Genomic DNA, 13,744 nt, shown 5'->3' on the forward strand with positions numbered 1-13,744 from the left:
GACATGCTAGGGCAGCATTCTACCACTGAGTGATGCCCCCACCCAAAGTCAGACTTCCTGGTGGAAACACTTCGAAGAAATCACCTCAGTTCCACAACCAAGCAGGAGGGGCTGCCAGTGGGCCCTGGGTGTGGAGGGGAGAGGTCCCTTTCCAACCCCTACAAACGTTGCACTTAAAGGGAAGACCCAGGTGTGGTGATGCACACCTGGGTTCCCAGTACTCTGGAAGGCTGAGGCAGGAAGATTTCAAGTTCAAGGGTCACTTAGCAACTTAAGAATCATTTAGAGCCTTAGTGAGATCCTGTCTCACAAGGGGAGGGGGGAATGGGGAGTTAGCTCAGTGCAAAGACCCTGTGCCCCCAGTACTACAAAAGAATAAAAAAATTATAGTGAGAAGTGTCAGTGGAAATGGCAGCAACAACCTTAGCAAACTCTCCTCCACTCACACAGCAAAAATTCTGGCAGACCAGTCAGAGCCGACGTGTTCACAACTCTGGACGCTCACAGCACTCTGAGAATTTATTAGAAAAAAAGGCCAAGTCCCAAATGAGCACTGTAGCATTCAACTCACCCTGTCACCCCTGCTGCCACCCCACCCCATGTCGTCATTTGCAGCCAGCAGCCTGGCAGCCATGAGAAACCAGAACCACTGGTGCCCATGCAGATTCCCGCTCCCAAAGACTGATCCTCTAACCATGCGACGCTGCCCGGGTGGACCTTGCTCACAGAAACTCCAGGCCTGACTGGCTCAGAGCTCACCTAGCCTTCTCTATGGGGCGTGTGCTGAAATCAAGCAGAGGCAGTATCATGGCTGAGGCAACGGACAACAGCCAGAGCAAAGGACAGGAAAACCAAAATCAGAAGGCAAGCTGGAGAGCAAGATGTCCTTGGGGTTCTGAGAGGCTCTGGAAGATGATTGCACATGTGAGGGCTGTGTGTGAGCCTGGGCAGGACCTGCGAGGACGCTCAGCTCTCCCCACAGGCCCACTGCAAGGTTCTGTGCAAATGCGAAGCCCAGGCCAAGAGTTACAGACGGATGGCCTGGCTACGTGCTAGGAGCGTGCTGGTGTGCACACTCAGCTGCTCAGCAGGGCCAGGTGGCTGCCCGCAGGACTTCAAGGGAACCTCTGGTCACAAGTGGGCACTGAGCTGAGGAAAGACTTCTGTGTTGGCCCCAGAGCACAGATGTCATCTGAGCATGCTGGGGTGCACTGAGGCACAAGGTCTCAAGTTTGAGGCCGGCATGGGCAACTTACATGACCCATCTCGGGAGAGCACTTGCCTAGCAGGCGTGAAGCCCTAGATTCACCCTCAACATCACACACAGGTGAAAAGGAACAAACCACAGGGGTGTGCAGGCAGGAACAACAGCCTAAGTGCTGAAAGATGACTAACAACCAAGATTCTTCAAACCAGCAAAACTGTCCTTTGAAAATGAATGAGAAATTAAGATCTCTCCAGCTAAAAAAAACTTGACTTGCCCTTCAAGAACTACAGTCCTTCAGACTGAAACAAAAGGACCCAGACAGCAACTCAGATCCGCATGGAAGAAAGAGAGAGCCAATGACGGGAACTACAGAAGTAACTCGGAGGCAGGAAAGCCGAGTTTGCATTCACCTCCTGCTTTCTCCCACCCAACCTTACAGACAGCTAGACAGCTGGCTGTAGTAGCTAGGGCACACCTGCAACCCCAGCACTTAGGAGGCTGAAGCCGGAGGACTGCAATGAATTCAAGGCCAGCCTGTGCTATATAGTAAGACCCTGTCTCAAACAAAAAACAAACCAGATAACCAGATAAAACTGTAACTATAAAGCCTACACAACCTGGACTCTGCTTCCTGGAGTAGCCCACCACCCAAGAAGCTGGAACAGATTCAGAAGCAGGCCTTGGAGGCCCGGTTCCCTGACATTCCCACCTTTCATAGGCCTCTCACCAAGGGAGGGGACAGCTCAGCAGAAAGCATTTGCCAGGGATGCACAAAGGCCTGGGTACAATCTGCAGCACCACTGAGGATGAGGAGGAGGAGGAGGAGGAGGAGGAGGACGATGACAATGAGATAGAATGTCACATCCTAAGTAACATTACATAAGATTATAATCCATCTACAAGACTCAGTCTCTTGCCAGCTCTGATGAAGTGGCCATGCTGGGAAGGCTTACAGGGCAAGTAGCTAAGGGTGGCCTCTACCAACAATCAGTAAGAAACTCAGCCCAACAGCACACAAGAAACAGGGTGTAAACAACAGCCACACAAGTCTGGTACAATCCTGACAAGTCTTAGATTGCACCAGAGCCCCAGTGGACACTGGGACTGTGGCCCGTGAGACCCTGAGCAGAGGATCTCACTAGAGCACACCTGGACAACTGACTCACAGAAAGTGGGTGGCTGCTGGTGACTGTGACGGTTTGTGTATAGTTGTCCCCCAAAAACCTCATGTAGTCACTGGGGTGCGGTTTTAGAGTTTGTGATTAATTCATGATCCAAGATTGGGATTATGGGTCTGCGTACTGCTGGGATTATGGGTGTGAGTGCTCCACTCAGCCTGGGGCAGATAGCCAGAAGGCAATATAAGGAGGAGAGAGGCTTGCCTCTGCCACTGCTGCCGCTCTCTGCCCTTTTGCCTTTGCTTTTTGCTGTTTTCTGCCACCATGAACTACTACGCTCTACCACACGGCACTCTACCTACCTCAGTGAACTACTACCATATGCCAGGTGGCACTCTAGCTTGGAGCCAGCTGGGGTAGGACAGAAAGCTCCTTTCCTTCCTTAATGCTAAATGTTCGGTATTTTGTCCCAGCAACAAGAGAAAAGTAACAAATCCAGTGATACTGTTACAGAGCACAGAAGAGACCTCATGAACACCACAGACCTGGTGAACCCTGGAACCGCAGGCTGACGGCATCCTCCAGACAATCCCAAGGCACGCAGCTCTGCGACAGCTAGTGCTGGAGACAGTGAGAGTCCTGCACTCTGCCCAACATGCAGTAGCAGGGCTGCACCTATCTCCCCAAACCCACTCTGTGAAGAAAATGTAACATACGCCGTTTTAAGACACTGGACAAAGGAGGCACACCCTGAGGTGGCCTCAGCTTCCTGTCTTCAATTGCCAAGAGGTAGCAAAGTGCAGAGAAGCCAGGCCCTCAGAGCCTGAACAAATCCTGGAGTTGAAGAGATGGGACACAGATTCCAGGGATAACCACAAAAGATGCAAAAAAAAAAAAAAAAAAAAAAAAAGATTCTAGGAACGCCAATGCAGCCAAGGTTCCCAGAACAAAATAGCAAAGAGATTGCTGAACAGAGACGGCTAGGGAATTCAGCTGAATAATGATCAGTAGGTGCTTAAGAGAAAACCACCCACGGCCCAGGAAAAATGCCATTCAAAACAATAAGACAGTGCCTAGTGCTCCCACGAGGCAAGGGACAGTGCCTAATTCCATTAGTCAGGGTAATCTTAGGACTGGTGGGAACTGGACAGAGAATTAGTGAGGAGTTTGTGTCAGCAGTGAGAAATGGCATCCTCCTCCAGATCTTAACCAGTCTTAAAAGCAAGAACCAGAAAGATCATACTGCTTACAAGGAAGTTACTGCCTTGAGAAATAAAGCTGAAGAATATTTCTAAGAATATAAAAATATCCACCAGGCAAAAAGATAAAATTCTCCATGCCTGGCATCCAGATGAGCATCAGAGGTGCATGAAGCCGTAGAAGACTCACAGCCGGGGAGAATGCACCATTGAGACTCAGCAATGCAGAGACCCCGGAGACCAGGGCCAGAGCACTGAGGGAAGCCATGTCACAGATATTCCGAACTGCATCCTGTCTCCAAAGAACGGAAAACACAAATGATATAAGAGACCCAATTCTGAACTTCTGAGTTTCAGATGAAAATTATATTGATAGATCAACCTGACCAAAAAATAAAAAATAAAATAAAAAACTAGTGAATTTAAAAATATACCAATCAACAAGTACACAGTTTCAGTTATATAAGAGGTATTGTAGCTCGTAGGACCAGCACATGCTTAGCACATACAAGGCCCTGGGCTCAATTCCTCAATAATAAAAAAAAAGTTTCAGAAATCTACTGCAGGGCCACCGAGATATCTCAGTGGATGAAGCACCTCTGCTTAGGCAAGCACAGGGACCAGCGTCTGATCCACAGCACCACATGCCATGCTGGCCCTGCCCCTGGGCAGCTGGCCACTAGGACTGGGCATAGTGGTGCACATCTGTTCTCCCAGTGCTGGGTAGGCTGAAAACTAGAGGAACACCTGAGAGTGAGCTGCTTAGTGAAACCATGTACCAAATACATTTAAAAAAGAAATAAATCTATTGTACAACACTATACTTAGTTAACTATATTATGTTGCAGGCTTCAAACTTTTTAAAGAGAATGGGTCTCATGGTAAGTAGTTTTACCATGATTAAAAAAAGAAAAACTAGTGAAAGAAACTATTCAAGGGCTGGGCATGGTGACACATCCCAACATTCAGAAAAAAAAAAAAAGAAAGAAAGAAAAGGTAAAAATGCTATTCCAAATAAGACACAAAGAATCAAAAAAAAAAAAAGGGAAAATATGGGTGAGCTGTAGAAAACCTTAAAGCAGACAAACTGGAAGCCCCCAAGGAAAGGATAGAGGAGAGAAAAGCGTATTAGAAGAAATAATGGTCAATTATTTTCTGAAACTGATGAGAACTGCAAATCCACACAAAAAGCATGAAGAAAGCTTCGAACACAGATGTATACTGTTCAGGAGGCTGACACAAGAGAATCCCAAGTTTGAGACCAGCCTGGGCAACTGAGGACACTGCTCAAAAAGTAAAAGTGAAAAAAAAAAAAAAAAAAAAAGTAAAAGTAGAATAAAATGAAATAAAAGAGGCAGAGCACTTGCGTAGCAGGGACCAAGCCCTGGTTCTGCGATGGCTGCATCTCAACGTCCACCCAAAGCCTCACGCAGACACAGGCGGAGCTTTCCGAGGTGTCTGCGTCTGGGGCGTGTGATGCTGGACTGGTTCATCGTGCAGTGCCAGGATTAAGGGAGTATGACTGCGAAATTACCCCACTGACCGGTGAGTACCTGCCTAGGCTGGGTGACCCGGATAAATACAGAACAGGGAGAAAGAAGCCACAGTTGTCGCCTGTGGGTCACTGCCTTGTCTTTGGTGTCTTCTGCCTGCCATGAACGGTCCCTCTCTTCAGTGCCTTTCTGCCAAGCCACCCTGCCTCAGAGCCAGCTGACTGTGGACTGAAACCTCCACAAACTGTGAGCTAAATAAATCTTTCCTCCCCTAACTTTGGCTGTCAGGTATTTTGTTCCAGCAAGAAGAAAAGTAACACAGGCTCCATTCCCAGTACCACACAACAACGTACGTTCTAGAATCTGCTCTTGAGATCTGATACAAAAAATATGTGTAGCTAGAATCTTGGACTGTACCTTAAACAGACTTAAAGTAGTATATTTTATTTTATGTGGACTTTTTTTTCTTTTTCTTTTTGTTTGAAACAGGGTCTCACTTTGTAACCCAGACTGGCCTAAAACTTGCAGCGATCCTCTTGCCCCAACCTCCTAAGTGCTGGGGTTACAGGCCTGTGCCACCACACCTGGCTATTTTGTATGTTTTTGACCAGAGTTTAAAACAAAAAACAAAAACCTTCCCCATGATGAATGTGATCATTATGTACTGTGGGCATGTACTAATAAAAATTTTGAAGTTTTTAAGAAAACTGGGGTATTATTTTAATATCAAAGTAAATCTCTAAAAATATTACCAGGGATAAAGGTCGTTTCATAAAGATAATTTGGTTAGGACACTCATACAAAAATGTCTAACAATTTGAAGTAAAAACTGATAGAACTAGGCAAAAGTATACTTTATAATCAGAAGGTTTCAGCAACTGTCTCCTGACATGGGATGGAACGGGAGAAAATCAGCAAAGCTACAGAAAACCTAAACATCACCATCACCCTCACGATTTGACTAGCATGACAAAAAACTCACCAACAACACCAAGATACACATTCTTTTCAAGCAGGAATGTACCATTCACAAAGAATGTCCATTTGCCAGACCCTAAGTTTCAAGAAAATGATTAAAGTCATAGAGAGTGTGGGTGTACATGGAATTACAATCCCCATGAAACTAGAGAGATCAGAATGACATCTGGAAAATCCCGGACTATTTGGAAACTACACAACACACTTCTAAAAATCAATGATGCACACCTATAATCGCAGCACTTTGGAGGCTGAGGCAGGAGGAGCACCATGAGGTTGAGTCCAGCATGAGCTACACAGAGTGTACAAGGCCAGCCTGAACTACACAGGGAGACCCTGTCTCGGAAAACAAAAACAAATACTGGGTTTAGAAAGAAACCAAGGGCCGGGGAGATGGCTCAGTAGAATAAGCGCTTGCCTGGCAAGTGCAAGGGCCTGAGTCCAATCCCCGGTTCCGTGAAGAAAAGAAAAAAAAAAAAAAAAGAAGAAACCACGATTTCAGGAATGAAAAGAAAAAGAAGCCTAAAAGGAAATTAGCATTTTGAAATGGATGAAAACAAAACACAAAATCAGAATTTAGGGAAAACCACAGAAGCAGTACTTAGGGGGACGTTTACAGAGCTACATGCCCACTCCAGAAAAGGAGAATGGCGCTAGTCAACAACCTCTGTGTCTACCTTAAGAAAAACAAAATTAGACCCAAATAAGCACACAGAAAACATTAAAATCACTGCCAAAATTAGAAAAAGAAAAAAAAGCAAAAGATCAGCTTCTTTGATTGCAATAAAACCTCTAGCTAGAAGATAAGGAGAAAAAAGAAACAAATCATCAGCATTAGGAATAAGAGTTAAATATGTCCACACAGAGTCCACAGACGCTAAAACAGTAACTAAGGAGCATAATGAATAACTACGCTTCCAGATCCAACAATGTAGAAGGACAAATTCCTTAAACTATACAAGCTTACCCAAGAAGAGATGACCTGCAGAGCTGTTTGCTGAAGAAACTGAATCTGTGCTTACGAACTTCCCTACAATGCGGTCCGGAAGGCTTCTCTGAGATTCTACCCAGTACTGAGAAGAAGCAATGCAATGCCACCTACTGCGCCAGCAAGCGGGAAAAGCCCCGACACAGGTGCACGCACGGACACACACACACCCTGCTCATGGCCACACTGGCGGGTAGTCACCTCTCACCCGTGTTTGTCGCAAGGACCACGTCGGCTGAGGTGAGGCTTTCCACCATAGCTGCTTCTTCCCTCTCCTTCAGCTCTTTTCTCAACAGCTTAATCTCACTGCGAAAGTTACTCTTATCCTTCTTATGCTGGGTCTTTTTGTTTTTCACCTGGGAAAAGAGCAAAGAAAATTACAACTATTTTAACACAGCACTGTAATTTTTTTTACATGCATAGAGTACTTTTCTTAACATCAGTTGATCCACTTCAATAAGCTCCTGAAAAAGCACTAATTAAAAAATCTTTCTGGAAGGAGCCACAGAGGTACACGACTAAGTATCTCACATCCCAACCTGCCTGTCATGTCACCTGCACAGGGACAGCCCAACAGAGAATGTCCAGTCTTGGGCAGAGGCAGTGTTGAACTGAAGCCAAACGAGGCCCAAATGGGACCCCCCACCCCCTGGGGAGGACCAGTGCCCGCCCGTTCCGGGATCTGAGTTGGGAGAGCTCACAAGCTGCGGACAAGCTCAGCTCCACACATCTTTCCATCGGTTTCTAGAAATGAATGTTTCAATCCCTAAAAGATTTACCTAATCTCCAATAATTTTATACCCCAAGAAGACACGTAGTCTTTTCTTTATTTCTGATCTCTGCGTGGGAGTACAGGGTCTTGGCAGGAATGAGGGGAAGTTATTGTGTATAATTTACAAGAAAACTCTGAAGAGCCCTGATTTCAACAAGAAAACGAAGAAATCACCCATGCTCGCCATGGATCCCACAGCACCACTACATATCCTTGGTGCCATCTCCCACCCAATGCCGGCACACTGCTGTCCACATCAGGCAACTTTCTTGCCCCAGGCCAAGGAAAGGAGAGGCTCCCAGTGCCCACCCTGCTGTCACCACTCTGTGGCGAGGACACTCCCTGCTGTAAAGAAATAAAGGCCAACCTGCAATCTACAGGAGCCAAGGGCCCACAAGCACTGAGCGCCGCACCCCGAACCAACTGCTTCCACCTGGCTCCGCAGCCTACCGGCATCTCCTTCCACAAAGACAGCATGAAGCGGACCCAAAGGATCTGGGATGGGGCTTATCTTTTGAAACTCTCCTTTCAGGCTGCTTTTCCCCTCCTGCTAATATTAATCCTCACTAGCTCTCAAGTACTTTAAATTAGCAGCTGAGTCTCTACGAAATGCTGAGCACAGTTCTCTAGCAAAACTGAGCCCCCCCATGACAGCTCACTGATTTCTAATTAAATCAATGGAAGCAAACGAAAAGCAAGAGGAACACAGACACCACTCATTCTTTAATGAGCACAGATGAAAAAACATAAGCCTTGGACAATGACACTGTGATACCTACAAAGACCTGGTCGATGTCCTTTCTGATGTCGGCAACAATCTGGGCATTGTCACTCCGAGCTAAAACCGCATCCAGGGAATGCTGCTGAATAGTCTCCAGGAGGCGGGCAGGGTGGCCGAGGCGCAGAATCCGCCGCTTGCACCAAGCCAGCCGCTCCACCAGATTGTCCACGGCGATGTTAGAGGGAGCGCAGCACAGAACCTGGGAAACAAGCTCACGTTAGGGCTTAGTAATTTCTTTTCTAATTACACCACCCAAGCTTGCACTAGGCCAAACACAGCGCTTTAAAGGTAAAGAGAAAGGGCAGAGCATCACAACTCACAGCGCTGCAGTGTAAAAAGACAGCGCTGGCAAGGTGAGGGCAGCCCAGAGACAGTCGCTGCAAAACAACACCGCATCTGCATAGCCAGAACTTCCATCTTCAAAACCTGCTTAGCGACCAAGGAAAGTGGCAGGTGACTTGCCACTGCACAGCAGATCCACGAGACTCAAGAGCCTCAGTAATCAGAGCTGGAAATCCCATCATACCACCACAAATCCTATAATCATCTGATTAAAAACCAACACACATCTCTCAGCTAGGCTCCAACTCACTCCTAGAACTGCAGTCACGCTGCTGAGAGGAGGACGCAACAACGGAGTGGAAAGTCCCTGTGCACCTAAACTTTTCCTGCACACTGCCACCACGCCACCGACACAGTCGGACACACCTGGACACGCAGCTTCGTAAACAAGTGTGTCCCATTTCACTCTGTGTGCTGAAACAGGAGGCACCTGACTGGAGCAGCAAGTCTGCTGCTGCCCACAAAGCATCCTTTCTCCCAAGTTTTCAAGCAGTCAAAACAGACACTCCCTAGTGGGCAACCCTGGACAAAGCTCTTTAACTGAGTGACAGTTTCTGCGCGCTCTGCACAATCAGCCCCTGCCTCTGCCACTCACTGCTGGCACTGGGCCTGTTTCTCGGTTTCCTGTGCTTGAACTGAGAAGGCCCGCACTCTCACATGCGCAGTGGGTAATGAGTGGACACCAGCACAGCACCCAGCAGGGTCCAGTGCAGACACTGACATCTGCAACAATCTGGGCACTGTCACTCCAAGATAAAACCGCGTGTCACCACTCACCCATGACATTCTCATAAACTAGGAGGACTGATTTTTAAAGTTTCCACACCCTCAGATCTACAATGACTCATGTCAACACTGAGGAACACGGATCTTTTCTCAACCATTATGAACATAAGCAGACAATAATGTACAATGTTACGGAAAGAGGACCAAGATGGGGGGAAGGGATGGAAAAGGAATTAACATGTGTATATATATGAACTGACTTCCCATGATGAATCATCATGTCTTGCAAACATGTACTAATAAAAATAAAAATTAAAAGTTGAAAAATGCAGACTGGGCATGGTGGCGCACACCTATAATCCCAGCTCTTGGGAGGGTGTAAACAGGTGGATCACTACAGTCCAATCTAGTAGTGAGACCCTGAACATCCTCTAGACCCTTCCCTAAAAATACAATAAATAAATAAATTTTTAAAAAGTTGAAAAATGCACAATGTGAAAATCCACATTTCAGGGCCACGATCTGCACCACACATGTGCACTGTATCAATTAACCAGGCTACCTGATGAGCTGCAACCTCAGCATCTGCCTCACCCAGACACAGGGCTCCCGGAGGGCAAAGATCAGGTCCTGGCAAAGGTCACGCCCCCGGCCTGGGCCGTAACACACAGCAGGAGCCCCGCAGGTCCAGGGTAGTAAGCCCGGCAGGCCTTGGTCCACAACAAAGGCTTCCATATACCTTTCCCCTCTCCTCTGCTCACACAGGGATTACGATAGAGTTCCCATGTCTCATCGGACTACTGGAAATCAAAGTGTCTGGCTCCACACCAACTTGACAATCATCCCAGAGGGTTCCTGACCAAGCCCACCACAACTGCTGGTGGGGCCCTGCGGAGTGCCCACTCAATAGGACACACAGAAGCTGGTGGCGCTGGTGAAGCAGGACCACAGCCCACCTTTAAGCCTTGCTTCACAGCTTGAAGAATGACTTCCACCACGGTTGTGGTTTTCCCGGTGCCAGGAGGGCCATGGATGATGGCGAGTTCTTTCTGAGACAGGGCAAATGAAACTGCTTCCTTCTGAGAAGGGTCCAGGGTGGTGTTGTAGAATGCCAGTGGAGCTGTAGAAGAAGCACCAACATGAGACCCTGACATTCTGTCAACTGCTTCCTCCCCCCGCCCCCGGGCAGGCGTGGACAGGAATAAGCAGGGCACACATGGGCACACTGGGCCTCCCCAGAAAGAACTAGCCTGCTCGCTCTGTCTTCAAAAGAAGACGTCCACAACAGCAATCAACAAGATGCACCACCATCCAGCCTGCTGCTGACCTTCCTAGGTTTTACCAGAACACAGCCAAGCCCATATGGGTTCCACACTGTCTTTCGCTGCTAGCCTATAAGCAGACTCTATGTCCCCAAAGACTAAATATTTACAACGCATCCCTTTATGGAAAGTATGCCAACTCAGCCTCTAGATGAAGGAAATGTCTCTTTGAACCATTTCATCCCTTTCAAGTACCCATAAAATGATAAAGAGCAATCCTAGGACATTTCTATTTGGGTCATGAAATATGCAAATGACAAATGGCATGCTGTGAGGGTTTTATTTTGTTTTTTCTTTTTTTTTGGTAGTATCAGGGATTGAACTCAGGACCTTGTGCTTGCCAGGCAGACACTTAGGCCGCTGAGCTATCTCCCCAGCCTGCTCTGTGCTCTTGGGAGTAGGGATCACCACACACCTGCTACACAGAGACCCCACAGATGAAGAAACCAAGCTCAGAAGCAAAAGGCACTAATCTGCACGTGGGAGACCAAAACCAACAGGCAAAACAGTCCCAAGAGCAGGACTGGGGGGACAAGCGACCAGGTACTCTGAAGTGCCCATCCACGTTCTGCGACTCCACACCATACGCTTTTCCCTGGACGACAGCCGTACTCAACACACACCACTGTCCTTAAACACAGTAAACAGAGTTCTAATTCAGTTTCCAGCTCACAGTGGCCCTGCAACAAATATTTGACAAAAATATTGCTGAAATGCAAGTGCTTTCACAATTTCTGCAGGAAAACGGACAAAAACTGAGTGTTAACAAAACAATATGGTATGGGCCAGGGGTATAGCCCAGCGGCATAAGTGCCTGGTTGGCAAGCATAAGGTCCTGTGTTCAATCCCCAGTACCATAAAAAAAAAAAAAAAAAAATGGTGTGAAGAACTGCAAACTGAAAAGCGCTACAAAGCAGCTGTGTTTAACATCACACTGGAGCATGACAGCACAGGTATCATAAAAACGAGGCCTGGCATGTGCTCAATGGTAAGGCACCTGCCTAACACACCTCGAATTCATCCCTCAGCACCTCCCCCAAAAGAGATATGGGCAACCCTTGCATTACACCTGAGCAAAGCGCCACTGCCTTAAAAACTTTTTTTTTTTCCCGTCCAAGGATTGAACTCAGGACCCTGTGCTTGCTAGGCAAGCACTTATCATACTGAGCTATCTCCCCAGCCCTATTAAAAACTGACAGAAGGCCAACAGCTACAGGGCTGCTAACTTATGGATGACCACCTGGTGTGCTGACGCACTGCCCCTACAAATGAAGTCCTCAAGGACACCGAGGTGTATGCGAACACATACTGGCTACAGCGGAGGTTCTTGGGGCACGTCTGTGTATGCATAAAAGACACATCAGGCCGGGGATGTAGCTCAGTGGCACAGTGCCTGCCTGGCAAACACAAGGTCCTGAGTTCAATTCCTTGTGCGCACGCACACACACACACACACACACACACAAGCCCCACACAAACAACAAAAACACACCATTCAACATTTTAAGAAAAAAATTATTACAAAAATACACACAAACACTAGCAGGAAGGCAAACTACATGGCAGAGGTTTTCACATTTTATTTTTTTGCAGTGCTGGGAACGGAAGCCAGCACCTCACACAAGCTAGGCCAGCGCTACCACCAAGCTACACATCCAACCCCCTGGTGAGGCTCTGAGGGATTCAAGTCCCCTGTCCATAAGCTTCTTCTATTCCAACTCTTCTCTGATTATCACTTATTGCTCTCATAATCAGAAGTAAATTGGGGCCAGCGAGATAGCTCAGGGGTCTAAAGTGCCTGCTTAGGCAAGCTTAGGCAAGCACAGGGGACTGCAGTTCAATCCCCAATACCACATTCCATGCCCGGGCCACCCCCCACCCCACAAAAAAAAAAAAAAAAAAAAAAAATCTTAAGTGCAAAGAACGCTGAGCTGGAAAAGAGCCATTTCAAAATCGAGAATTTAGACATTAGAACACCATTTGAAAATTCAGGGGGATGAGCTGCGGCTTCAGTTCCAACACTGACACAGATCAGTCACAGCCGTTCAGACCTGCACCCAAGACACTAGTGTTCTTCTTACTGTATGTTCTCACACTCTTGCTGAAACGGCTCAAGGTCACATTGTCCTTGATCACTTCCACTAAAAAAAAAAATTAAAACCTAGAAGTGCTCACATATTTCCTGAGCAGGACTGGGGGCACATCCACCGAGGAGGACGTCAATGAGTGAGGACGCGGGCCCCGAATGGTACTTCTTCAAAGCGACCAGGGCTCTGTGAGGGGAGAGAGCCAGAGTGAGGAGCTGGTGGCCAGCAGTTCAGGGCCACCGCCAACGGTGGCTCTACCACTCGGAAAGGTCGTCGCTGTCTCACCCAGAGGCAGCGAGGGCGGTCCTGTTAAGGAAACATCCCGCCGTCTGACTCCACTCACACACTTACCTCTTCAGGCGCTTGTAAGTGACGTCATTAGCAAGCTTTAACAGTCTGTAGAAATTCTCCCGGTCCAAGGTCAACTCGGAGTCATGGGATTCATCAAAGGCCACCGAAACGGATTTCTGGGTGATACGGGTCAGGATCCCGGTGGCCAGCTGCTTGCCTTCAGTAGTGGTGTCATACAGACCCACAATATCACCTGCAAAACCCAAAGCTCAGTTAGATAAAACACTGAAAAAACTAATTTCAGATTTTGTTTTTATTTTTTTGTAGTGCTGAGGATCAAACACAGGGCCACACAGGTGCTAAGCAAATGGTCTACCAGTGAGCTGTGTCCAGGCCCACCTTGTTACTTTCTATAGCAATTGAAACCAATAGCCTTAACA

At 47.4% G+C, this 13,744-nt stretch overlaps 1 protein-coding gene across 1 annotated transcript in view; it reads right to left on the reverse strand.

Moving 5' to 3' along the window:
• Ighmbp2 (immunoglobulin mu binding protein 2) overlaps window positions 1–13,744 on the reverse strand; it is a 30,402-nt gene that overhangs the window by 12,802 nt on the left and 3,856 nt on the right. The window contains exons 3-7 of the mRNA XM_004627118.2: window positions 13,365–13,557; window positions 13,102–13,199; window positions 10,561–10,724; window positions 8,535–8,735; window positions 7,192–7,339 (exon numbers count right to left, since the gene is read on the reverse strand). Coding sequence (XP_004627175.2) covers window positions 7,192–7,339; window positions 8,535–8,735; window positions 10,561–10,724; window positions 13,102–13,199; window positions 13,365–13,557 — 804 coding nt within the window. The remainder of the gene's footprint in view (window positions 1–7,191; window positions 7,340–8,534; window positions 8,736–10,560; window positions 10,725–13,101; window positions 13,200–13,364; window positions 13,558–13,744) is intronic.

This window comes from Octodon degus, unplaced genomic scaffold (assembly GCF_000260255.1).
Source record: "Octodon degus isolate 3935 unplaced genomic scaffold, OctDeg1.0 scaffold00018, whole genome shotgun sequence".
NCBI lineage: Eukaryota > Metazoa > Chordata > Mammalia > Rodentia > Octodontidae > Octodon > Octodon degus.